Source organism: Pygocentrus nattereri, chromosome 24, assembly GCF_015220715.1.
Source record: "Pygocentrus nattereri isolate fPygNat1 chromosome 24, fPygNat1.pri, whole genome shotgun sequence".
Classification (NCBI taxonomy): domain Eukaryota; kingdom Metazoa; phylum Chordata; class Actinopteri; order Characiformes; family Serrasalmidae; genus Pygocentrus; species Pygocentrus nattereri.
In genome coordinates this window covers 19,657,422-19,684,980 of record NC_051234.1, presented here as the reverse complement: position 1 = coordinate 19,684,980, position 27,559 = coordinate 19,657,422, and the positions used below count along the sequence as shown (strand labels likewise).

Sequence of the window (27,559 nt, the reverse complement as noted above, 5' to 3'; positions counted from 1 at the left end):
ATATATGCTACCCATAAGCATTATTATGCAAACTGCATGCCTAAATCATCACTTCCCTCCAAACGTGTTGAGTTGTAAACAATCTCTGTGGCGAATCATGGCTATCAGAGCTAGGCCTTCAGTTTGAGTCATAAATGTCAAAACTCACAATACAATAATGTTAATTTCTATTATCTATCACTGTTGTACATATTTTTGGCTGTTCTATATAAAACACATGTTTGAAACTTAAATGACATTTCTGTAACAGACATTAACATATATTAGAGCTTGAATGTATCAGAATTACACTAATTCTTACAGTAAAGTGTCCTGCATAGAACTTCTGCTGCTGTTTTCAATTCCTAACAACTAAATGAGACCTGGATAGAGTCATTCACAGTCAGTGACATATCTAGAACTTCCAGAAGGCCTAGAATAAAGTTTTTCTCATGAAATTGGTCCCACTGTAAATCAAACTGTGATCCTCTGTCATTTCCTAATGATGTTGGTATCATTAGGCCTTCTCTGAAGGTTTAGAAGGCTGTGAGGGTTCCCCACTGAGTAATTCCTAATGAGCTTGCTCATGTAACAAAAATGTAATCTATGAACATGGACAAAAATTAAATTGTTTAGTTACAAATAGGAGTACAGACATCTTATAACCTGAACATTGTGCATATTTTTGTCCAAGCCTGTTATTGCTGAAATCTTTTTTGAAGAAAAAAAATTTTGTAGCCAAATGAAGATCTGGTTGATGTTGCAGTCCCTTTTAACACATTCTCTGTAACTCTACCCTATTTTGCCCTCCTTAGATGAGGTCGGCAGTTCAATAATATTGAGAAACAGGCTCCAAATTCAGACTTTACCAGAACAATCATGCTAAAACTGCATCTAGAGTAAAGAATATGTTACTTGTATGCCTATTACAAGCTTATGTCTGTGTTTAAGCTAGAAACGGCATCAAATGTCATTTTACAACACCATTACAACAACACTACAAACTTCCACAGGGATGCTAGTGGGAATTAGCTTTATGCTAGTGGCCAACCAGACAATGAAAGGACACTTATGAAGTCAATTACATGGTTTATGTACTAACCAATGCAATGCTATTTAACAACCCACAACTGAAAAATCTTCATAATTTTAAAACATAAATAACCAAGAAGTTCATAAAATAACTGTAAAATTCATTTTGTTTCTGACAGATAATTAGACTAAGTGCAGTGACTGGCTTCCTGTGCGCATCTTTATAATTCAGTTCTATCTATATCCATTAATAACAGGTTGAATTAGTGCTGGATAATTTTAAGGGTTTTTGGTTCTGGTAAGGACACTGGTGTTCATTCAACGTGTTCCAGCCAAGCTGAATCTGCCAGACACAATGTTATAAAGCCAGTCTGGAAAAGCCTGCATCTCACACGGCCATGTGTCTGGCTCTTCACACCTCATTTTCAGGCAGATGGACAATAATACAGCAGCCAGCACTATAAACGCATGCTAATGACAAAGCACCTGATACTGTAGCTCTTTCATATTTTAATTTTCTCCACCAAGCTGAGAACCGCAGAACCTGGAGTCATATAACAGAGTGAGGGAAATGGCTTAGGTAGGATGAAAAATGTGGAAAATAAACAGATTAATTGTTGTTGCCAAAGAAAGTTTTGCAAATCATGAAGCCTTAGGAGAGTATTACATTTGACATCAAAAAATGACAAAAAAACAGTAAAACATTTAAACAATGCTTTTCTCTTTCTGGAAAATAAGACAATAAGTATCAAATTCAAAAATAATAAAATATCTCTTCTTCTACTTACAAACACAAGTGTAGATATATTGAAAGTTTACTCTTGAGCCCACTTATTAGACTTACTGAGCTATGAGTCAATAATAAAAATCGCCAGCAATACTTGCAGCTTCTGAAACTTCACAGTGATATTTTTGCTAAAAGCAAATTCCAAACAATGGAAGATACCTCGAGCACTTGTAAAAACAACTGTATGCAAACAGAAATATCTTGGGACCACACAGACAGTGCATGATTCAGGAAGGAGGCTTAAATTAACAACCAGGGCTGAGCAAACTTTGGTCTGAAAGGTTCAACTGAACCCCATGGCAATAAAAAAGGAACTGTTGGAGTTGGAGGCAAAGAACCTAGTGTTCTCAGGTCAGATGAAACAAAAATGTAACTATTTGCCCCTAATGATCAGCAAAGTGTACAGAGGATAAATGGCTGAGGCTTTTATTCCAAAAGACATCATCCAAACTTTGAAGCATGGCGGTGGCAGCATCATGTTGTGAGAGGTGTTTCACTGGAAAAGCAAGTAAAATAGAAAATAGAGCATTATGAGGAAGGAGGATTATCGGAAAAACTGAACCAAAACCTGGAGACAGGACAACAATCCTAATCACTCCTTCAAAGTTGTGACAAAATGGCTCAAAGACAACAAAGTGGGGTTCCAGAGTGGTGCGGCATCCAAGCATTGGCTCTATCATCAGGACACTGTAACTTCCCGGTGATGCAAAAGCCATTTGGGGCCAGGAGTCCCAGAGAGCACAACTAGCCTCACCCTCTACCCAATCACTAAGCACCATCCTAGCTATCTGTTAGCTGGATCTAACAGAACGGGCAGTTAGCATTCTCCCCCAAGCATGTTGAATTGTCCAATAATGTTACAACAGCAGCAGTCTGAATGGCTGTCTTTATATGTCTCAAAGGAAGCATGTGCCAGCCTTCACCTTTGTAGTACTGGTAATATTGTGTGATTGAGGGAGGCCTGGCTAATGGGTGGAACTGGGCATGACTAAATTGGGGGTGGAGGGTGAAAGTATTGGAGTGGCCTTCACAAAGCCCTTAGAATCTTGTAGAAAATTTGTGAACTAAATGGAACTAAATGAAAACTTGTTTGTGAGCAAAGAGGCCACAGTAATTGTCTTCATTTATTTGTATCCCGATGACTTCTGGGATAGGCTCCAGCACCCTCCCGTGACCCTGAGGGAGAAGCAGCTTAGTAAATGTGTGTATTACAAGAATTGTGAAATGCCTGTAGTACTACTATAGATTTGAAGGGTTAGATGTTTGCTTTGCATGGGCTAGGCTCAATATGGAGACAATTTAAACAGGCTGAGCTTCCAAACTTTAATGCCTGCCCATGGTCAGTTACCCTTGAGATTTGCTGGATATCGAATGCTCTTACCTGGACATCAGTGGGCTGTACTTACTCAGTTTTAGAGTGGGATGAAATATCTGGTGTGCTTCAGCTGAGGCGATACAGAAGCTTTACATTTCTTGCCTTATGTGTTTGCCCTTTTATCTGGGTGTAAATCCACTTTAAAAAAATTACAGAGGGAGGAGTGCCTGAGGCAGGCCAATAAATCAGCCACTCCAAAGCCATAAACAAGTGTACAATAAAAGAACAAACGTTAAAGGGAATTTAAATAGAGTAAGTACTTGTTTTCATTGAAGAAAAAAAAAGCTGACTTAATAGCTTGTTTTTAGTCTAAAAAGGCTAAAACACTGCATATTGTCTTGAAGACCAGCAGTCAAAACACAAGCACACTCCATATTCTGGTTCAGTTGGCATGTGCTGGGTATAAAATACATGTCGACACAAATAGACTATGACAAACACTTAGGATTACATGTAGCCGCAGTGTATTTAAAGAAGCCATAAAAGCTTTACCCAGAGGGCCAATTAAAGTGCCGGGCTTTTCACAGATGCCAATGTTACTGATAGCTGCAGTGAATCTGATATGGCAATTTGCTTCCTCTTCGGTTCACTACATGTCTTTCTAATGAACAGAGCAGTCATCACTGACAACAGCAACAGTCTGCCTTCTTTATTAGCTTTCAACAAACAAGTCTGACACTGAAATACCACCACTTTTGCCATGGCAGTGATCATTCTTGTAAAAACACAATGGACTTCAGTGGACTTTAATGGAGGCAATGCAATGCTCATAAGGCTACAGGAAACCTATATAAGCTTGTTGTAACCACTGACGTAAACCTACATAAACATCTATAAAGACTTATTCCTATAGTTGTCTGTCATAGAAGCTGCTTTTGTCAACTCTAATGTCAGATGAATGACATTACCTAAAAAAGCAGTATCAAGGCACTTTTTTGGGTGAAATGACAGCATTTACTCTTAGGAATGTTAAAATTAAACCCACTTTACCACAGAAAATGTCCACTTTTGTTTTATATATATACTGTATATAAATATATATATATATATATATATATATATATATATATAGAGAGAGAGAGAGAGAGAGAGAACAGCATATGCACATTATGGACAAAAGTATGTGGAAACCTATACATCACAACTATATGTGCTTGTTGGACATCTCATTTCATGGGCATTAATATAAAACCGGCCACCCTTTGCGGCTATAACAGCCTCCACTTTTCTGAAAAGGCTTTTCACAACAGTTTGGAGTGGGTCTGTGTGACCATTCAGCCCAAAGAGCATTTGTAAGATCACACACTGACATTGGCCAAGAAAGCCTGGCCCACAGTCAACGTTCCAATTCGTCCTAAATGTTTTCAGTGGGGATGAGATCAGGCCACTGGAGTTCCTCCACATCAAACAAATGAAGTCATGCTTCAACGGAGCTCAGTTTGTGCACAGAGGCACAGCCATGCTGGAACAAGTAAGAGTTTCCCCAAACTGTTACGCAGTTGCCGCTACTGTTACTGTAGCATTAGCTTTATCTCTCCTCAACAAAAATTTACCATTTGCACTTTGCATTCCGATAGGTGCTGCTCTCCTGCTCTACTCAGTCATGGAAACGCATTTCATAAAGCTCCTGATATGCAGTTCTTCCAGTTCATGAGTGATGCAACAAAGGACAGGCCCTACCCATTTCAGTACTTGGCAGCCCCCCACTCTATGGTTTACTACTTTATAGTTCAACTGAGTTGTTGCTCCAAGACACTTCCATTTCACAATAATAGCACTTACAGTTGTCTGGGGCAGATCTAGCAGGATAGAAATTCAACTGACTTGTGGCATCCATTCACAGTGCCACATTTAAAGTCACTGAGCTCTTCAGTTTAAGCAATTCTACGGTCAGTGTTTGTCCATAGAGATTGCATGGTTATGTGCTTGATTTCATCCACCTGTCAGCAATGGGTGTGGGTGAAACACCTGAACACAATAAATAGGAGGGATGTCCACATGCTTTTCACTATACAGCGTATTTTCGAATAAAACCATCTTAGTTAAGTAGAAGCTTAAGCTTATTACTCTGGCATGTCCTTTATGTTTTAATGAGGACCATTATCAACAACCAAAGTAAAACAAATATTTTTACTAAGCAAAATAGTAACAAAATTGTAAAATAAATATATAGATTTTTTTAGCTAGTTTAAATGCTTTTGTCTGTGTTTATAGAGAACACAGTGTTATGCAGTGCCAGAAAGCACATAACCAAGTCTATTAGACATTACTAAACAACTCCACACCATTTGAGACAGGTTTGTGATGATTCAGACAGGTAGCACCATGCTAATTATGTGAGTATTAGAAATGAATTTAATTCCATTACTCATTCCATTACTGGCAGCTACATTAGCCTTAAGGCTCTGAAAAAAGTAAACTTCAGACAAACGTGTCTTGGCTGATTGGCTAGATTTGGGGTTGGTTTGATTTTTTTGGTTGAACTATCACTTTTTCACATTTAAAGTAAAACAGTCATGGCCATGAAATGCAGTGAAGGCTTTTCTCAGAGTTTATTCTTCAGTTCAAGCTTCACAGAAATATGACTTTGAGAGACAAGTCTGAGCAGGCTCGTCCTGAAGGTCAGAGGGTGTGTGGAGTAAAGAAGGAAGGGACCATCTGGTTTCTAACCTTGTCATCTACAACAAAAGAAGAGTCTCTCTTTTTATTCTTCTCCACACACACCTAAAAAAGTACGGATATTAATATAACCACCACGAAACATCGAGAGACTCCAGTGTCAATCAAAAATCACTGCTAGTTTTATTTTTTGCAGGTAGTCCTGTCAAAAGCAGTACAAGGTGACTCTGTGATGAAAGTTAACCGTATTGCTGAAACTGCATAGACTAGCTATAAAAACAGTAGAGATTTAAAGGGGAATTCCATCAATTTTTCAAAATGTCTAATTAAATGATTAAGATAAAAGTCATCCAGAGTGGTTTGGTGTGAAATGCTCTGTTCTAGAGAAACTTAAGTCAGAATTGTTCACAGTGGTGGTGATAGGAACCAGACATCCACCTCTAAAAGTCATCACATGACGTGGTTACAAATGCAGGGCATTGTAACACAAAATAGTCACTAAAGAAAAGATTTTTCAGATTTCCTACAATTTTACCATCATCAACATTACATATAAAAACTCAGTACAGCTTCACTGGTGGTTTTGGATAGTAAATAAAATGGCCATATTTGTAATGTAGACACAAATGCTCCAATTTACAATCAATGTAAACGCACCCTCTAAACATGGTTTAAGGTCTTGAAATGAGTTTTTAAAAGTATACTACATGTACTTTTACAGTGGAAAGGGGCATTTTTGTACCTTTTCTCCAAACATGTTCAACTGGCTTTGCACCACGCAACTTACATGCAACCATGCAACTACTGTGCTGTGACTCGCTTGCAACTTCTGTGCAACCTGTGTTGTGTTTTCAACCTCCCAATAAACCACCTTCTGTTTTACTTTCTTGTCCACTGATTTGGTGAATCGGCCGTTTTTAAGTATGTTGATTGACGTGATCATGTGATGCATTTCAACATTTTAATCTTTCAAGTTGACACAGTTACAACTGTGTTGGCTGAGTTTCATTATACCATTCAAGTGCATTTTAGTTTTATGGTAGGTTTCACACAACTAAAGTTGCATTACAGTTGTACCAAGCCAGCCTAAAACAAGAACTGCAATGGCATAAGGGACAATTATGTTCCCTAACTACTGAAACCCAAGTGACCTCGTTTGTAGCCAAAAAAAGAGCCATTTAGGACTTTTGTTTTTCCTAAGAGTGGACTGAAATGTAACATGAAATAATTCCCTGAAAACATATAAAGACGGAAAGGTGTCCTCAAACTTCTGACATACAGTTTGTATCTTTCTCTGTAGAGAATAAACTGTGGTTAGTGTCCTTCCAACCTTTCAGTCCTGTGCAGATACGGATTATGTGGCCCATTGAGAAATGTGCCAGTCTATCACTTGAAGCAGAAGAAAAAAGGAGCGCCTCTCAGGGACAGACATTGTGTGTGTGTGTGTGTGTGTGTGTGTGTGTGTGTGTGTGTGTGTGTGCGCGCATTGTGTGCGTGTGCGAGGCTAACACAGGCATCCCAATGACTCATATTCTCTTTATTGATTTTTCACACAGGCTGGTTCAAATTCTGCACAACAGAGACTACAGCCTCCGCTCTACAAGCCAATTTAAAGGAGGAGCAAAGTGTTTCTATCAGGCCTCAGGCCAAGCAAAGCAGCTTTCTAGACTAGTCTGAGTGGAGCAGGTTTTGCACTGAGGTCAAAAAACAAAAAAAACAAAACTTCCCATAGAAACAAGCATTAATACGAGCACACTTAGCAAAACCAACTGAAATGAACAACTTCTGTGAAACTGCAGTTTAAGCCCTTCATTGGTCACTCGAAGGCCACGTTTACACAGCAGGTAAAAGTGGCCCAAATCCGATTTTCTCACCAAATCCGATTTTTTTTTGTTTGGCTGTCCACATTGAATTTTAAATGTGATCTGTATGCGACATCAGTCTGAACAGATCAGCTCCTAAACCGGCCTGCATGTGCAAAAGAACAATGCTTCACGTGGCTCATCCAGAGGTAAACAGTCATGATAGCCAGCGAACACCAGTTGCTCCCAAAGCAGTTTTGTCTTTGCCGGCATCACAGGAGTCATCATGAAGTTCCAAGGGGTGACAGCTGGGCTCATCTTCCAGAATGTGTTCAAGTTCACCGCGAAAAAGGCACATTATTCGGCCACGGCCACCTCTTTAAACATGGAGCGGTTTTATAAGTTTCTTCTAATTTTTTGGCACAGAAACATCAGCCTAAATGATTATGAGCCTCAGCAGCGTGGAATTATGACGCATGTTGAGTTACACTGGCGTAAAAGTCGCATGAATTCTGATCTGGCTGTTCAGACTGAGTCGCATTGCTGCAGATACAGATCAGATGTCAGTACCACATATGAATGCGTCTCAAATCGGAATTGAAAAAGTCAGATTCAGTGCGTTTTTTGGTATTCATGCTGCCATTGGATTGGATTTGGGCCACTTTTACTTGCTGTGTAAACGTAGCCAAAGTGATAGTTCATTGAGAAATCTAATTTACAGCAAGCATGTCTTGGCTGATCTTGATTGAAGGCTGTGAAAAAGTGAAAGTGAAGAGGATACAGAGTGAAGGCTAGCTCATGCTTCCTCTGTGATGCACAAATCTTCACTAACACAACATCCTTTAGCCTTATCACACTGGGAGAATAACACTGATTGCTAATTCTCTTATAGCAGCTAACAGATGCCCACATTCCCTAGCATCACACTGAGAAATAGGGGGATGCTTATCTGGACTCCTGCTAACAGATGGCTGTGGCATGAGTTTTAACACAGTCTAAAATTTCTGTCTTAACGCTCAGCATCACATTTCGAGTCTGAACCTGAAAAAATCTGTCTGAATTTGACTAGTTCTTAACCATATCATGATGTCAACAAAAAAAACAGAAAAAGTTCAGAATAAAACCTGACAGGTTAGCAGTAGTGACAATAAGTGTGAACAAACAAAATCTGAAATAGTATACCATAATAAGAAGAAGAATGATTAGCTGTCTGAAATTTAAATCCTGCTTTAACCAATTTATTCATGAAATAATGCTTTTGAACAACATCTCAAACTCTGGATAAGCTTTGCATACTGTGCTGTTTTCACACTGTGCTGATGTAAGATGTAAGCTTTAAGTATTTAATACTTGTCACGATTGGCCCCTCCCAGTCCTGTCCAAGTGCTCGTGTTGTGTTTACTTCATTGTCCTGCCCCCTTGTTTCGTGACTCCGCACCTGATTGTTTCCACATGTTTTCTGTCTGTCCGTCATCATCCCTGTGATATATAAGCCCCTTGTTTGCCCTGGTCTGTGGGTCTGTGCTGGTCTTTGTATGTATGAATTGTGTTGATTGAAGTGTTTGGTGTTTTTGTTCTTCTTGCCACTGTTGTTTGTTTTCCCTGTATTCTTTTGTCATGTCTGACTCTCTATCTCTCCGTGCTGGCTATTTGAACCTGGACCGTTTCAACCATGACCCTGGATTTGCCCTGAATAAATCTTGCTTTTCTCAGCACATGCGTCCGCTTCCTCGTCGCTCCACGTTACAATACTAAAACTCCATTTCTAAACACAGAAGAGGTTGAATATACAATGTTTGGCCAAATGTTCTTTTGGCTGCACTAAACCATACTTTCCTGAATGGAGTCACTGTTTCAATGATCAAGGTCTGATCAAGTCTGATGTTCTCTTAAGTGTGGACCTTGTGGTTGCTGAGTAAGTAACTCCAATGTCCCAGATATGAAAAAACCGTTTAAGGTAATGAAAGTAAGGAGAAAGAAAAAAGTAAGGACTAAAGCTAAAGCTAGAGGAAATGCAAAGAAAGCCTGTTACAATTGGAGGTGGGCTTGAGCAGTCAGGTCCTGTTGAGTTCAAACAAACATTTCAATCTCTAGGGATTGAAATTCATGATTGCCCTATGATATATTCATAATACTTTACTATTAGATTAATTACAGTGTCATTACCAATTTAAAGATGATCATAATGCAAAGGGAACAAAGCCTTAGGCAGTGGTGCCAACTGAGATGGCTACCTGATTCTAAATGAACAGATTCCTGTGCGAATGATTCTTCTGACACAATGTGATATTAGCACTCAATGTGTTTGTGTGAGACGTGTTGACAGACCTTCAGCGGTTTCTAGCAGTGGCTGTTATTAACACTGTATTCTCTCTGCATTTCTGATGAATGAACTGCTCATTAACAGGTTGCTGTGTTTCAGTGCGCAATGCACAGTGTCCTTCTCACCTCAAAATTAGTTGATCAATCAAGACCTGATTGGTGTCTGTTTATGTGGTTTCTGAGTCTGCGTTCAAGTTACCAAATGCCACCCAACAAGACAGAAACTGCCTTGTAAGAGGTGCTTTCAAGATTTTCTTTTTATCCTTCTAATTAAGCCATCACCAAAAATGTTACAGATTACAGTAATCCAGTTGTAAACAATTGGAACTGTGACAAGTTAAATTTATTTGCTAAAAAAAAAAAGAGAGGCAATTGTCCCTTACAGGGTTTTGTTATCATATTTCTATGAGGTCATTTCAAACAGCACTACTACTGAGGACTGATTATTAAATGCAATTTGCTACAGAATTATTACTTAGAATTGTAAATATTGTACAAAAGGCAGATTCATACTGGATTAAAATCACTCCACATTTATTACTGTCAGACTGTAAAAACTACACACACTGAATATTCGTACTGGATTAAAATCTCTCCACAATTATTACTGTCAGACTGTAAAAACTACACACACTGAATATTCATACTGGATTAAAATCCCTCCACAATTATTACTGTCAGACTGTGAAAACTACACACACTGAATATTCATACTGGATTACAATCCCTCCACAATTATTACCGTCAGACTGTAAAAAATACACACACCGCAGATTCAGGTTTAAAATAATTCATTCATTCATCTTCTAAGCCACTTATCCTCCTTGGGGCTGCGAACATCATCATTGGGTGGAATGCAGGAAATATGCCGACAGAGGCACTTTTCTCAGTTTGATGAGAGATCTTCAGAGAAATTAAAAGATCGACTAAATTAACCAGTGTCTTCAAAAAAATTGCTCAGACTGATTTCATATATTGTAAAGAAAATTCTAATTCAACAAACAATTAAAGCTTAAAATGTTCTCATTTAAGCCTTACGTTTTAGCCAGTATGCCAAACTGGTGTTTTACCATAGCACAATAATGGCAGGAGTCTAATGTGCACAGAACAGCATTGCTTGGCTGTAGCTGTCCCTGCCACTGTTTCTGCTTTACATTCCTATTAACTGCCAGAGGGTCGCAGAAAACTGACCTTGTCCAGTTCCTGAAGTCCCTGCCCTCAGAAAGAGCTGTGCTATTGCACCCTAAGGCAAAACTAAGCCATGTCCCTTTCCTTCTGTTCAATCTAAAGACAAACAAGCCCACAGTGGCTCTACCTATACATACTGTTCAAGCTCCACAATACATACTGGTTAAAACAAATTAAAGCCTCCACTCGTTTAGAGCTGTAGCTCCTTGAAAGTGACCTTGTAGTGCATTAGCTACACTGGATGCCCTCAGGATAACACTTTCTGTAGAGTTGCTCAATTACTTATTGAGTCTGCCTTTTAAATTTACATTGATTACACAATCCATGTGTTCAGAGACAGAGAGAACGAGAGAGAGAAGGATGAAGAACTCAGCCTGTGGGGTAGGTGACAAAGTTTGTTAATATTGTTTGTCTCTGACTTGTGCTGAAAAGACACCCAGAAAACATACACTGGTTAAAAATGTATGTGCATGCTGCCTCTAAGCATGCCTGAGGTCAGTTATATTAGGCCTTGACCTAGAGCTGCAGCGCATATCACATAACAACTCTATGCTTATTGAACTTATACACTACCCAGTAACAGTTTGGGGACATTTAGCTCTTCAAACTTGCTTTTAACACAAATGGGTATATTTTCATTGTTGATTTACAATGTCATTGGTGATTTGCAATAACGTACCACAATACAAGGGGGATTTGACCCATTTTACAAAGTAATTTACAGTGATTTGATATAAAATGCTGTATTCTAGAGAAACGTCCCAAGTCAGACCTGATTTCTTTCTGATGGTGATAGAAAACAAGGCAGACATATACACGTTTATATTAAATGTTATTGGTAAAATTGTGATAAACCTTTAAAAATTAGGTTGTCTTTAGGCACTGTTTTACCTTAACACCTTGCACATACCCCTCAACCATGAAGATGTTTTTAATATGACTCTTTATGGCAGAAACCTTCTCAAAAAATTGGAAAACAATGTCTCAGACATCAGGTGGCAATTTCATATAGTAATTTTCTGAGAGTGACTTTTTAGAGGCATGTATGTTTAGTTGTTCACTGGAGATACAAGGCTAAGGTAGCTAACAAGTAATGAAAACTCATAGCCAACCAATTAGCATGGTGCTAACTGCATGACTAAATCATCAAACACTTGCCTCAAATCATGTGGACTTGTTCAGTAATCTCAGACAGAATTGATTTTGTGGTTTCTGATATTGCTGATTGACTGTATTTAGGGTAAAGGGCAAAACCGTGTTGATGTGATTTTTCTATAAACCATTACTTTAAACTTACCTGGCTAACTGAGTAATCCAGCTCTCAGAATGTACTGACTGAGCAAATGAAGCACTCACCTGCGTGCGAGATGAGTGGATGCTCGGTTTTTTGGCAGGGCGACTCTGGAGACCCTGTGCCCGCCCCACAGTTCACTGCTGTGGGCAGCAGCAGCAGGAGGAGCAGGCGGTGGGCCGGGGGCAGAGCCATGAGCCTCCACTGGACTCAGCAAACTACTGACGGGGCCAGGGAGAGAGAGCGGGGCGCTGGGCATCTGCCACCAACAGCTACATGGAGAGAGAGCAAGAGAGAGAGTTGGGCTTAAGCCTTAAAACTGAAAGAAGTAGCATTACTAAGTCAGGAGAATAAAACAGGCTAAAATATGGTGTGAGAGCGCTGCTGCCAATCACCCTGTAAAGCCTGAAATAATCATTTAAAAGTCAGAGAACATCATACACATTGGCTCAAAAAGAAGGTCCAGCTTGATGTTTAGGTCTCAAATGCAAAATGTTGACAAATTCTCAAACTGAACTAAAAGGTGTTCAGAATGTGAAAAGCAGATATGATAAAAAAATAAAAATGAGCAATGATATACATGTCATATAATATTGAATTTTACAGTCTACATATTGTCTGTCTGAACAAAACATTGTATCTCCATTTTTTCATTTTTCATTTTGTTCATACAGACTTGCTTTCTGAGAAACTGATAAAAAAATGACATTAGTGGGGGTGAAATTTATGTATATCCCCCACCTCACACTCCTAAACTGCAGACCAATAACAACCTAAAATATAACCGCAATTGCATATTATGGCAATTGCAAATATAAGTGGCAATCTGCAGGGTCCAAGCAACTAGACAGGAAGGATTTATGTGGTAGCCTTAGAAGGCAGCATGCTTGGACCCCTAATTTAAGACTAATAATAACCTAAATATCTCCCTTTATCTTTAGCTTTATCTTTCTCCCTTTTTCACGCAAAATAAAACAAACTCATTTATATTGTTGGTCAATCAGTTTGTCAATTCATTTTATTGCAATTTTACTGTATCACGGCACATTTGTAGATCACTTTGTGTTATAAAAATCGCAGGTCGTTGCCAAAAGCTGATGGATAAACACCCATTTAAACCATTTGGACAGAAAAACAGAAAAAACTGTACACTGAACATCAACAGGGCTAATCAGATTGAGATAGAGCAGCTGTCTGGGCCTTCACTCCAATGCCCTGACCCCTGCTCTCTTCACAATGACCTTTTGACCCCAGTGCCATGAATCAGTGGACAGGTCTGCAGTTTTATCCCCATAACACACATACCATCACATAGACACTAAAAAAGCATATGTTCACTCTTCAAAGACGCAACGTTTCCCATAGCTGAACCGCAAATTAACTGATTGTTGTCATCTTACTCAGGCTTACATTTCAGTAAAGCAGCCCTGCTGTGAAAGCGCCACATCATGGAAGATGAATACTATGATCAAAATTGGCTCAGAATGAATAAACATCAAAAGATGGTATCGTTTCAGCTGGAGAGGGGAACGGAAAAGATAATTTTATCTTCTGCTACTGCAAGGAAATCACAGTGATGTCTGACTTCTGGGTGAATTGATTCATTTGAAGAGTTTATTTTCAATCATCTGGTTAGACTGATTCACAATATACCTTTTGGTATCTGTGTTATATATCTGTATTATATAAAACTGCCTTTAACATTTAAAATGTTTACATACCCCTCTGTTTCTTTGTACTAGCTCACATTTGATTAATTGAAAAGGACAGCTGAAAACAATCAGTTCAGTAAACTGAATCAAACTCTTAATGAATCATCAGAAACATCCTGCTTGCAACTTCAAGGCCTTCTTTCAATTGCACACTTGCTGCCAATTTTTATCAGTAACCTCTGTTGTAACTCCTCCTTACTGGTGTATAAATAGAGATTGTAGCTGTCTTGATGCACAGTTTGTGTTAGCCATCCTCTTGCCCATTGGTTAGAGTTTAGTTCCAACCTGCATCTACAACATGCGGAACCCTTTTTATCTACCAGTAATACATCTAATCCAGTCCATTAAGGATTTAATTATCTGGAGTAGGTGTAACAGATCGTGGTTGAATCTAGACTCTGCTGGAAGGTAGATTAGAGCAGGGTCGGCACTCACTGTTCTAGCCCTCATTCAACGGTCAGTTTCTGATTACAGACAGCTGGATATTCCTGGGTGGTGGACCACTCTAAGCCTTGAAGTGACACTAGCCAGGAGAATAACTGAAATGCTGCAAACAATAATGCAAACTAAGCTGAGAAATACAGGGAAATATTTTATGTTGAGCTGCAACTCTTGATAAAATATAGATAAATAAGATAAAAGTTTAATGTAGTGTGTAGTATAAAGTATAGTGTTAATGTTTCAAAATGTACCGTACAGTTTGTATATGGAAACTAAGCTGTAAACAACACGTTTACATGTACAGTACATGGCCAGAGGATGCAAACACCTGATCTTCACAACAATATGAGCTTACTGGACATCACATTCCAAAACATTGACATTAATATGGAGTTGGCCTCTTTTGCATGGCTACAAGGCTCCCCATTGTGGCTATAATAGCTTCCTCTATTCTGTGAAGGCTTTCCATAACATTTCTGAGTGTGGCTGTGTGAATTTGTGACCGTTCCATCAAAATAGCATTTGTGAGGTCAGACACGAAGGACAAGAAGGCCTTGGCTAGGTTGAGTCTACTGGAGTTCTACCACATCAAACTCGTCAATGTATTTATGTAGCTTGCTTTGTGCACAGTCATGCTGGAACAGGATGAGGCCTTCCCCAAACTGTTACCAAAAAGTGGGAAACATATAACTGTCTAAAATATCTTTGCATGCTGTAGCATTAACACTACCCTTCACTCGTACTAAGGAGCCAAGCCCAAACTCGGAAAAACAGAAGCGTTATCCCTCCTCCACCAAACTTTACCGTTAGCACTATGCATCTCAAGAAGTTCTGCCAGTTCAGTCCTTAGGAGGGGTGTCCACATACTTTTGGCCATATAATGATTCTGCCAATTTGCCCATTGCAGTTTAGCCCTGCCCAGTAATGGTGAAGTTATAAGGGTGTTGGGCCTGGACCACTTTTTGAGTGTGGCATGATGCAGGGGAGCTAAAAAAAAAAGTCTTAATGCCACAATAACAAGAACAGTCAAAGTTGGAAGTTGGTCATGCAAAAATGGTGCATAAAACACAGCTAAGGTCTGAGGGACACAATCAGACTGAATTCCTGAAATAAGTAAGTTTGAATAAAATTGGTTAGAAGACCAGGCTTTACAAATTCAGAATCAGAGCTTTACTGGCCAGGTATGCATACAATGAATTTAGTTTTGGTTATGTGAGCTCACAGTGTACAGTAAAAGACAGACATTTACATGTAGTAAATAAAATAAATATTAAAATATAACAAAATAAAACATGATCAGTGAGGTGACAGTCAGATAAGTGGGGTAATATGGCAGGCAAGTAAGATGCTAGAATAAACACTGGTTTGAGACGGCAGTTCCAGAGGATGGAGTTGAGTGTGATACTATATACCAGTATTTTTGAAGTGCAGTTTGAAGCTGGAATATTGTTTATGTGTAATATTTTAAGTGTTAAAGAGAGTGATGGCTTGTGGAAAGAAGTTCCTTTGTAGCCTGGATGTCCTGATCCTCATCTGGCTGAAGCGCCTGCCTGAGGGAAGGAGCTGGAACAGGTGGTGTCTGGGGTGAGAGGGGTCTGTGGAGATCTTCTCTGCACACCTCCTGGTTCTGGAGGCATGCAGTTCCAGCAGTGTGGGCAACTTAACCCTAATAGTCCTCTCTGCAGATCTGATGATGCGCTGCAGTCTGTGGAGGTCATGCTTGGTGGCTACCCCACAATGTGATGGATGTGGTGATGACAGACTCTATGATGGCTGTGTAGAAGCGCACCATCAGCTCCTGGGGCAGGCTGAACTTCCACAGCTGACGCAGGTAGTACATCCTTTGCTGGGCTCTCTTGATGATGAAGCTGATGTTGCTGTCCCACTTCAAGTCCCTGGTGATTGTTGTGCCCAATAACTTGCAGGACTCCATTACCAGCACAGTTCTGTCCAGGATGGTGAGTGCTGGCCGGGCTGGAGGATTCCTCCTGAAGTCCACTGTCATCTACACTTTTTTCGCTGTGTTCAATGGCAGGTTGTTGTGGCTGCTCCAAAGGACCACCTGATCAACCACCCGCCTGTAAGCAGACTCACCAATATCTTGGATGAGACCAATGACTGTAGTGTCATCTGCATACTTCAAGATTTTGACTGAAGGGTCCGTGGAGGTACAGTCGTTTGTGTACAGTGAGAAGGTCACAGCCCTGTGGAGCACCTGTACTGATGATCTGGGCTTTGAGGTGAACTTTCTTAACCTCACCTGCTGCTCTCTGCCAGTGAGGAAGTTGGTGATCCACTGGCAGGTGGTGCTTGGCAAACTGAGTTGGAGTAGTTTGTTGTGTACCTCTCTTGATCGCATTAAATGCTGAGCTAAAGTCCAAGAACAGAATTCATGCATGTGTTCCTGGGTGTTCAAGCTGTTGGAGAATAAGCTGAAGTCCCATGTTTACTGCGTCGTCCACTGACCCGTTTGCTCAGTATGCAAACAGCAGGGGGTGTAGCAGAAAATCTGTGATGTTCTTCAGATGGGAGAGCACCAGTCTCTCAAATGATTTCATGACTACAGAGGTCAATGCAACAGGTCTATAGTCATTCAATCCTGTGAAGGTTGCTTTCTTGGGAACTGGTATTATGGTGAAGCATATGAAGCAGAAAGGTACGACACACTGCTCCAATGATTTATTAAAGAGCACTGTAAAGACTGGCGCAAGCTGCTCAGCGCAGACCCTCAAGAGACGAGGGTTATACACCATCTGGTCCTGGTGCTTTCCTTATTTTTTGTCTCCTGAAGAGTCTTGCACGTCCTTCTCGCAGATCTTCAGAGTAGGCAGAATAGATGGATGAATGACAAGAGGGTGTGAATCTGTGCCGAATGGGTATGAGGTGCTGGGCTTTTCAAACCCAGAAGAAGGCAGGAACATGCTAAATGTTATATTTGTATAGTGGTGCTCATAAGGTGGTCATAAAGTTGAGTTAATAAACTTCAGAAACAGATGAGCTACAGTCCGTAACCGTAAACCTACTATAAACTATATGGTAGGTGTTTCTGGTAAAGTAGCCAATGAGCGTAGCTACAAGGTAGGTGTTTCTAATAAAGTGGGTATTCTGTGGACATCTGTTCCCCCAAAATACAAACAACTGATTTATTTCCTTCATGTGCTCCTGTCCTAAATAGAAAGGCCTCTCCTGACATGAGGTCAAAGAGCTGGGAGGGGAACATGCAGTGCTATCTGTCTACGTTAATGTAAAGCATCTGTGCTGTGGGGTTGCCAAATCCTGTCACTCAAAAATCCCACCAGCTCTCTATTCATCAGAACTCTCATCCATACATGACAGCTCAGAAAAAAACTGATTCAGTCACACAGTGCAGCACAGCTTAAATCAATTACTTCAAAGGGAAATTCCACTGTTTTTTTAAAGTTCTACATATACGAAAAGTTGTGAAATGGTTCATCGTAGAAAAAACATACTACTTACTACTCTAGACTCTTTAAAGAGGTGGTGAGGGGAACCGGAGGTCACACTGTCTGAAATACAGCCATTTTATTTGCTATCCAAAACCACCAGTTAACCCATATGTGAGTCTGTTGATGGCAAAATAGTGATAAATCTTTTTTTTTACTATTTTTCCTCTCAACCATTTTGCCTCTGCATGCACCTCACCACAATAAATACTTTTCAGAAATGTGTTTTATACCAAACCAGTCTCAAATCTATCAAAAAAAGAAATGTCTCAGACATCTGGCAGTGTATTCATAGCCATTTCATGAAATAACTTTATGTGATGGAGCTTATAGAATTGGGTGTATGGTTCTTATCACCGCCACTATGAATAATTCTGACTTGGTAAGTTTTCCTTGAACGGAGCATTTGACACCAGACCATGCTGAATGACTTTGTTTACATATTCAGGGTTGAATTTCCCTGGTGGCAGTCTGGCATTTGGTGTCTATAGTTGGTGGCTTTACATTCCTGGAGACTCAACGTATGTGCTGTCGTCTATCAGCACAACCACTACAGGCCACCATGTTATTAACTCCTTAAACCCAGAAGGTCAATATAGGGGTTCGCACATCAAATAGCTAATCAAAGCTGAAACACTTTCCAAAGACATACATTTGACCCCTTAATTCGACTAATACAAGGACAGTATGAATGCAAAGCATATTTTCATTTCCCGCTCCTAAGCAAACCCACACAGTGCTGCTTTGAAATGGGGCTACTTGGAATCTAACTTTGAAAAAAGAGAGAAATGTCAGTTTCTCCTGGCAAGAATGTTTCTGATAAGGCTAGTGGTGTAAACAAAGCTGTAAAATGACATTTGATATAGAAAACTGTCAAACCTAGCAAGCAGTGTTTTGAGAGGGCCTATGTCCTACATTGTTCTTGTGTTTAAGGTCTTTGCATGACATTTATGTGGGTTTATGCACCAACAGCTACAATTTTTTAACCTATTTTTGTTCCACAGAACTAAACAGGCTGTGTATGTTTGTTCAGGTTTCCATTATATGGGCTCTTTAAACACCTGACTTTACTTCAAAATCAATAACATTCAGAGACTTATAGACTCTCCATCTGTGAGAGAGCGTTTATACTTGTTGCTAGTGAGCTATCAAAGCAATTCATTTGTGGTTTGTTTAACTAATTTCACTGATTTCTCAAATTTTCTTCATTTACATACATCAGTCTTCAAGGTGCAGTAACAGAAACAGCCTAAAGGATAATGAGAGGCTGGCAAATGATCATGCGAAAATGACTGTCTGTTTTTGGTGCAAAACTCCACACATGTGAAACAAAATGGGAAAAAATCCAAGCAAAATGTAGGATTTGGGCTCTTTACCTGAAAGGGTAATTCCATCGTTTTTTCAAAATTTCTACAAAATGTAAGATGTAAACATTTACTGTGAAATGCTGCATTCTGGAGAAATCCGTTCACAATGATGGTGATAAGAAAAGAGACATTCACCTCTAAAAGCTGCATCACAGAAAGTTATTATATGAAATGGTTATTAATACACAGCCTGATGTCTGAGGCATTGTTTTGTAATAGTTTTAAGAAGACTAAAAACATAAAAACCCTTAAAACACATTTAAGACATTAAGACAAAACAGCCTCTAAAGAAAACTTTTCATATTTTCTACTCTTGTACCAGCATAAACATTAATATAAAAACTCAGAAGACACTGTGACCCCTGGTTCCTATCACCACCACTTTGAAGAAATCTGAGCTAGTGAGTTTATGGATACTGTCATGTGACAGAATGCACTGCTTTTAAACTGAAGAAATCTTTCTTTGAAGTCAAATTTGAGCAAACCAGGTGTTTTAACTTGCGATTAACTGCACAAAATAATGCGGCTAATCACAATTAGTTATTTTGATTGTTTGACAGCCCCAAGTACAGTATAGTGTATATTCAGCTGTTTCATAAATGGGCTGACTCAAGAACCCTGCTTTAGGTCTACAACACAGTAATAATCATTTCCAGCTTTAGATCGTGAGTGAGAACAGAACCTGCTGAGAATAACTGCGCAAACAGCCGCACCCATCTGATTCATCTGATTCAACTCATTTCTGATGACCTGTACTGAATGCATGGCTGTAAGTGACCTAAAACAGACGCTGTGAGTGATTACAGTCATTATAAAGGTGTCTACGCTGCACATGGCTTTATTTTCATTCATTATCTTTAGCTCAAACACACAATTATACACCTCAAAGAGGAACAGTGAGAGGTCAGAGATGATTCACCTGAATGTACTGAGAGGTTCACTAAGAGCTTTTCTCTCAATTTTAGATTCACTTTAACATTCTACTCTTATAAAAGCTATTTATTTATTTATAAATTTGTTTTTATTTTTTTATAACTTGATTAACAAATTAAAACAAATGATATTTTACCCATCATTAATTTCATTTTTATTAGCATTATTAATTCATATTATTTACTATGAATTATTAATATTATGAATAAAATTGTACGTTGTTTTATTTCCTATTCTGTTCCCAACATAAATGTACTATTAGTAGTAGTATTATTATTAGTGTTATTATTATAACCGTCTCATAAGGTTAAAGGGCCCATATTGTATTTTTCTTGTTTTTTAGTTTTAGTTTTTAAATCTACTTACAATACTTATGTGGTTTTCTACACCAACAACAGAAACAATTCATTCTACATGACCATTTTATAACCTCTCTTTATCTCTTATAATTAAACAGGCTGTTTTTTTTATTACTGTGCCTTTAAGACTGATGTATGCAGTCACACTGCACAGCACAGCTAAAATCAATTTGTTCAAAGGGGAATTCCTCAGATTTGAACACTTCTACATATATAAAAGGTTGCGATGTAAAAACATCTTTTAGAGAAGGTTGATGTGAAGTGGTTCATCGTAGAGAAACTTACTGACTCTTTGCAGTGGTATTGAGGGGAACCAGAGGTCACACTGTCCAAAATTAGCTTTTCAAAACCAGCAGTGAGCCTACATGTGAGTCTAATGTTGATGGTAGAATGGTGGTAAATCTAGCAAAGAAGAAAAAAACTATATATATATATATATATATATATATATATATATATATATATAACTGTGAGTTTTAGACATCTAAGCAAATTTTTTAACAATTGACCTCAGCAGTGAGTTTATCACAATATACGTTAGAATAAGGTCATATTCATAATTCTAATAAACATAAAAACAATAAAAAGTGACAAGAATTTCTTGGGTCCATATTTTTCCTTGACACCTTCACAGCCACCACAGAGACTTGTTAATATCATCAATTACATCATGAGCACAACTTAATGAAGCACTGAATGGTCAAACACTTTTTTCAGCAAATAAACACATACTACACAAATAAATAGATTTTGAAAATGTGCCTTGGCTGCCTAAGACTTCTGCACAGTACTGTACATATATATATACACACACACACACACACACACACACATATATATACACACACACACACACACACACACACACACACACATATATATATATATATATATATATATATATATATATATATATATATATATATATATTCTGATTGCCTGTATTCTGTCTAATTCAGAAAGTAGCCCAACATGTGAATGGGTGGAGCAAAACTGCTAAAGGCTGAAAGGGTGGATATGTGTATTTGTTTATTTTTAGGATCCCCATTATTACCATCGCTATCACCATCGCCACTACTCTTCCTTGGTTCCAGTAAACATAATATACATTACACAACAGTGCAAATCAACGAACCAAGTCATACAAAACATACACACACACACACACACACACTTTCTAAGCTGCTTATCCTTCTGGGTTGCAGGGGGAGCTGGAGTCTATCCCAGCAGTCATTGGGCATAAGACAGGAAACACCTTGGACAGGATCCACTCTGCAAAGTCTACTCAGAAACGTCCTATTCTGGTAAGTATCTACATCCCTGCCTACCATGAAACTCCACCATATTATTTCTGTCAAATACCTATCTACATAACTGATCTTTAAATTTGTTAAGTAGTTTTTATTAGTTTTTTAAGTATTATTTTAGCCTTAATCTTAAGCAGTCAGACCAGTAAAGAATTCTACTATATAACTATATATAACTAAATTACTGTTCGACACTTGGTCTGGGTAATCATTTCTGTACCACAGAGGTGTGAAAGGGATTTCTGAATGCTATAATGTAATTTTGTATTATATGTTGTGATTCTGTCTGGTTGGTTCACTGTGGACTGTAAGCTCAGGTTGCTTTGGTGGACTTTAATGTCACATCTAAGTGCTCTTGTCTGTGTTTGTACAGGTGGGTTTCTACTGAAGAGTTCAAACACACTTGAGCTGAACTAACACATACAGAGCTGCGTTTTCAGTTCTCAAAGCAGACTAGTCTAAGCACCAGACTTTACACAGCGGCGAAGCCAATATAGGCAGGAAAGAAACTACTGTGTTCTCTTCAAAGCTGCTGTGGAGAATTGCAACAACACGCAGGACCACAAACATCATTCAGTGCTGACCACAATCGATTTCAGTCACCTCCATCTCCAACCACTGTTAAAGGGCCCATATTGTGGAAAACTGCAGCAACATGAACACAATGCAGACAACTTAGTGCAGAAGTCCCAGTATCAGCTAAACATTCTGCTCTCAATCATATGCAGAATTTGAACTCTTTGGGTCAAATTCCACATTTTGTTGATTTTCTAAGTGAAAATAAGTTAACACGTCCTCCACAGACGCAACACAAACATGGAATTTGTCTGCACATTTTTGTGCCAAATGTCTACTTATTTAACGTACTGGAAAAAATAACATATAAAATATAAAAGAAGGTTTTGCACAGGCCACATATTTTTTACTTTATTTTTTCCCCCAATATATTTAATTGAGCAAATAATTAGTCATTGTGCATTAAAATGAGCAAAATTATACTCTCTGTAGAGGATGTGTTAACTTATTTTCACTTAGAAAATCAACAAAACATTTGGCCAGGGCACCCAAACTTTTGCATACAACTGTATCTGCTAATATCAATGTGATTCGGATATCATTGCGCATCCCCACTTATTATGTTATATTAAATGCAATCAAATCATGTTAAGGAACCCAAGTTGAAGCGGAATACCACCACATCTTTTGCAGAATTCAATGGATGTAAATAAAATCATTCAGAGTGGTTTGATGTGAAATAGCTCAATGTAGAGAAAATCAGATTTGTTTACAGTAGCAGTGATAGGAACCAGAGGTTGCAACACAAATATAGCCATTTTGTTTGCTATCCAAAACAATGTCTCAGACATCAGGCAGCGCATTCATCAACATAATATCTAATAACTTTCTGTGAGGAAGTTTTAAGATTTGGATGTTTGGTTCCTATCACCACCACTGTGAACAATTCCGTGCTGGTAAGTTTATCTAAAATTGAGCACTTTACACCAATCTACTCTGAATGACACGGTTTACATCTTAATCACTTAATTATGCAGATACTACAGAACTACAGAAAAATGTATAAAATTCCCCTTTCAATTAAAAGACTCATATCTTTCCTTTTGACTGCACTTTGTTTTCTTAATGACATACACGTGGACAAAACTTATAATTCATTTTTATGTGACCACTTTCCTCTCTATCCCTATGTTTAATTAGAAGGAAACAGGCGTTTTCTTTTCTTACTGTACCTTTAAGACTGATATATGTATATGATCTCTCTTCTGACTGGCTGCACTGCATTGAGCCTTCTTTAGAAAGCAGCCCAGGCTGAACTCCTTCCAACTTCAGTGTGAAAGGGTGGAGCTAAACTGCTGTTGAATGTGGCCTATGTAAATGCACTGATTTTCATGACGATATTAAAACAATGACTTTAAAACAGGCTATTTTTTCAGCCAAGTCTATATGTGGACTGTATGGACTGGTGAGTGAACCATATGTTATACCAAATCTTTTCTATTTTAAAAAAAGTGAAGAAAATGAATTGAATTAGTCCCTTGATCTTTTTAAAGTTAAAAAATACTGCATAATTTTTTTTTTTCCATATTTACATTGATTTATGGCAAAACCATATCGTTCAGTCCTAGTGTAGGCCACAAAGCCTACCTTTGCCCATTTTAATAGATAAAAAATCCAAGCCTGGGATGAAATAGCTGTCTTCTGTCTGGTTGAGGATGCATTAGGAACATCTGGTCCAAAAACAGGAAAATACAGGCCATCTAGTTCACACTGCCTCCAGGCATTAGAACACAAAATGCATAATTAAAGAGGCATTTTCCTAAAGCCTCTGCTGCATTCAATAAGGCTCAGCTTTTGGATCTAGAAACGACAGAGCGAACAATGAGGTGACAGTTAAAAAAGAATTTCAGCTCATGCTGAACACCTGTAATACTAAATAATGAATTTTGGCATTAATAACAGACTATTGTTTTCAAGACTCAAACCATCCTGCATTAATCTGAACAAAAAAATGCTATTTTAAGAGTTCTTACAGCAGTATTTTGTTCTGGAAAACAAAGCAGTCTGAATGATTCATTTAAAAGGACATTTTTGACTCAAGTTTACAAATAATTTATTTTCCAATCAGTGCAACTGAAATTTTGGACATTGTGTTCTGCAGTGTGTTAATCGATGATACATTAAAACAGGAGATTTGATTCTTATCCAGTGGATGCTCTAAAATGTAGGTTAAAAGTGAAAACATCTATATTGCTATCAACATAAAGCATATACTCACCAGGCAAATCCATACTCACAATAAAAAGGGTCAAAACAACACAAACTTAGGAGTATTTATATTAGAATTCATAGTTTTTTTAACTAGCTGTAGATTTATAGAATCATGAGTGGTAAAAAGCCAGTGCAGAATGCAGAACAGCTGAACAGAAACTTCTCGAGTCATCTGAAAAGTTCAATACCTCAAAGTTTCTTCACATAAAATTATTATATGAAATAGTTATGAATATGCTGCCTGATACCTGAGATAATTATTCATCACAGCTCTGAACCAAGGTTTATTTAAACCTATGTAAACATATGTATTTGTACATTTATAATGGCAGTGAGATACATGTAGCGAGTTGTGAGGCAAAATAGTCTCCAAAGAAAAAGAAGAGGGGTATGGGCTCCCTGGTAGTTTTGGATAGTAGATTAAAAACAACAACAACAACAAAAAATCACTCATCTTCTTGACCTAAATAGTGAATAAACATGATATATGAATCAGTGCACGTAATATAGCAAAAATAGTACAGTTCCAACACCAGTGCTATACTCAACTATTTGTTGATGTGTTTATTTTATTTTGGAACAGAATGTTGTGGTCATGCAGGGGTCGGCACAGGCCTACACATCTCATAGTGGTGCAAGGTTATAAGATTTTGTTTGAATCCCAAAGTTTGATCAAAGGTTCAAAAAAAGAGTAGAAAAATGTATCAAAATTCTAACAAACAATACAGTTCCGGTACTAGTGCTTGGATCCCTAATACTGCCCATAGTGAAAAAAGGTATTAGAAATACAATATTTAAAACATGTTAAAAATAGGTCAAGAAGTATAAGACAAAATACAACAAATATTGGCCTGATCTCCTCCCTGTCCATGGTGGTCCTGCTGTAAATCATAAGTGAAAGTGAGTGGCGTCTGCGAGTTGAAAAATCCACTACAGAGAGATTTCTGGCACTGAACAAACAGCTGTGGCAGCAATTTCCTGGGGTGCAGCGTGTACATGTCAGTTGGTAAACATTCACTGTTTTCCTACAGAAAAACACATTTTCCGCTAGCAGCCTTCTTATCCGCCTTATTCATATTTTTTCTCAGTCAGACAGAACCGTTCCCATCTAAAAGCTAATGCTGCATTACAGGACCGACCGCACGGCTCTAACAGAACGAATTCTGCTACAGACGACATCTGTCAACAACCAGCTCTTTACATTATGGCTTCAGATGTGTGTGGCTGCTTTAGTTTCTTGGTTGATAAGTGAAGGATAAACACACTTTCATTTTGTGATATATGGGCAGGGGGGGTTGGGCACTTTAAAGGGCACATCTCACAGAAGACTTTTTTTTTAGTATTAAAGCTTCAGGATGTACCATTCACTCTCCTGTTCACCCATTCCATATATATTGCTCATTTACATATAATCATTTATCAGTCTAAGAGGTACAGTAAGAGGCCAAGTGATTCCAATTCTACCCATACTAAGGGATAAAGAGAGTTTGAGAAATGGCCATGTGAAAATGAAATATGTTTCAGGGTATATAAACAAAATGTTTTAAGTGAAAATATGTTAACACATCCTGTAAAGGGAACATATTTAAATATGAATTCAATTTTAGTGCACGATTTATATCTGCTCCATGTATTTGCTGAATCTAATATACTGGGGGAAAACGTGTGTTAAAGGAGAACTCCTTTGCGCCTTTCTAGAGAAATTTACTGAGTCAAAATTGTTCAACGTTATAGTACCAGGAACCAGATGTCCGAAGCGTTTAATGGCTCTAAAAGCTACATCTTGTTGTTATTACATGAAATGGTTATGAATGTGTTGCTTGATACCTGAGACATTGTTTTGTGTCACCCGCCATCCTTCAAGGGCACAGAAGACAACCGTCGAGAATGTTCTCTGTACTGGCACCCAGGTGGTGGAATGAACTCCCACTGGCTGTCCGAACAGCAGAATCTCTTGCTGTCTTCAAACGTAGACTGTAGACTCATCTCTTTACATAGCACTTAAATGAGCACTGAATTATAAGCTGCACTTATTTTTATTGTACTTCACTGTGTATTGTAGTTTATTGTATTGTATTGTTTGTTATTGTATTGCATTGAATGGCACAGAGTTCTACGTTCAACTCTGTTTCTTTTTCTCTTGGTGTCTGCAGTGACATTCTGTTTCTAGCAGTATCTGAGCTCAGGACTGTCTTTTTCTCTAAGCTATTGGTAACTAGCAAAGATATTTTCTCTAGATTGACAAAGCAAGATTGTAAGTCGCTCTGGATAAGAGCGTCTGCTAAATGATGTAAATGTAAATGTAAAAATGTAAGGCGCAACTGTGATTCATCGCAGCTCCTCTGATGTTACATACATTAGCAATGAGTTTTGCTGACGCCGTGCGACGCAACACTGCCAACCCAAACATCATGAAACGCGGGCAGGGCAGAGAGGTCCATGCAGAGCATGGTAAGGAAAAAATAGCACCCAAAGAAAACCTATTTTTTCAAATTTAACACCTCTCACCATCATCAGTGTGACATATAAAAACTTATAAGACACATATGTTCACTGGTAATTTTGGACAGCAGATTAAATAGTGATATTTAACCAGGCATAAAGACGTCTGGTTCCTAGTAATACAATGGTGAACAATTTTGACTCAGTAAATTTATCTAGAAAGGCCTATTTCACACCAAACCACTCTGAATGTTGTTTACATCTAAACCACTAAATGATTAAGTAATGTTCCAAAATCAGTGGAGTTCCCCTTTAACTTCTTTTCACATATAAAAATCAACATGTCTTTTGC

The 27,559-nt window shown here is 38.4% G+C and overlaps 1 protein-coding gene across 2 annotated transcripts in view; it reads right to left on the bottom strand.

Moving 5' to 3' along the window:
* sema5a (sema domain, seven thrombospondin repeats (type 1 and type 1-like), transmembrane domain (TM) and short cytoplasmic domain, (semaphorin) 5A) overlaps window positions 1–27,559 on the bottom strand; it is a 246,127-nt gene that overhangs the window by 163,616 nt on the left and 54,952 nt on the right. For both annotated transcript variants that reach the window (XM_017696239.2, XM_017696238.2), the window contains exon 2: window positions 12,461–12,667. In XM_017696239.2, the coding sequence (XP_017551728.1) occupies window positions 12,461–12,590 (130 nt within the window). In that variant the 5' untranslated portion in view covers window positions 12,591–12,667. The remainder of the gene's footprint in view (window positions 1–12,460; window positions 12,668–27,559) is intronic.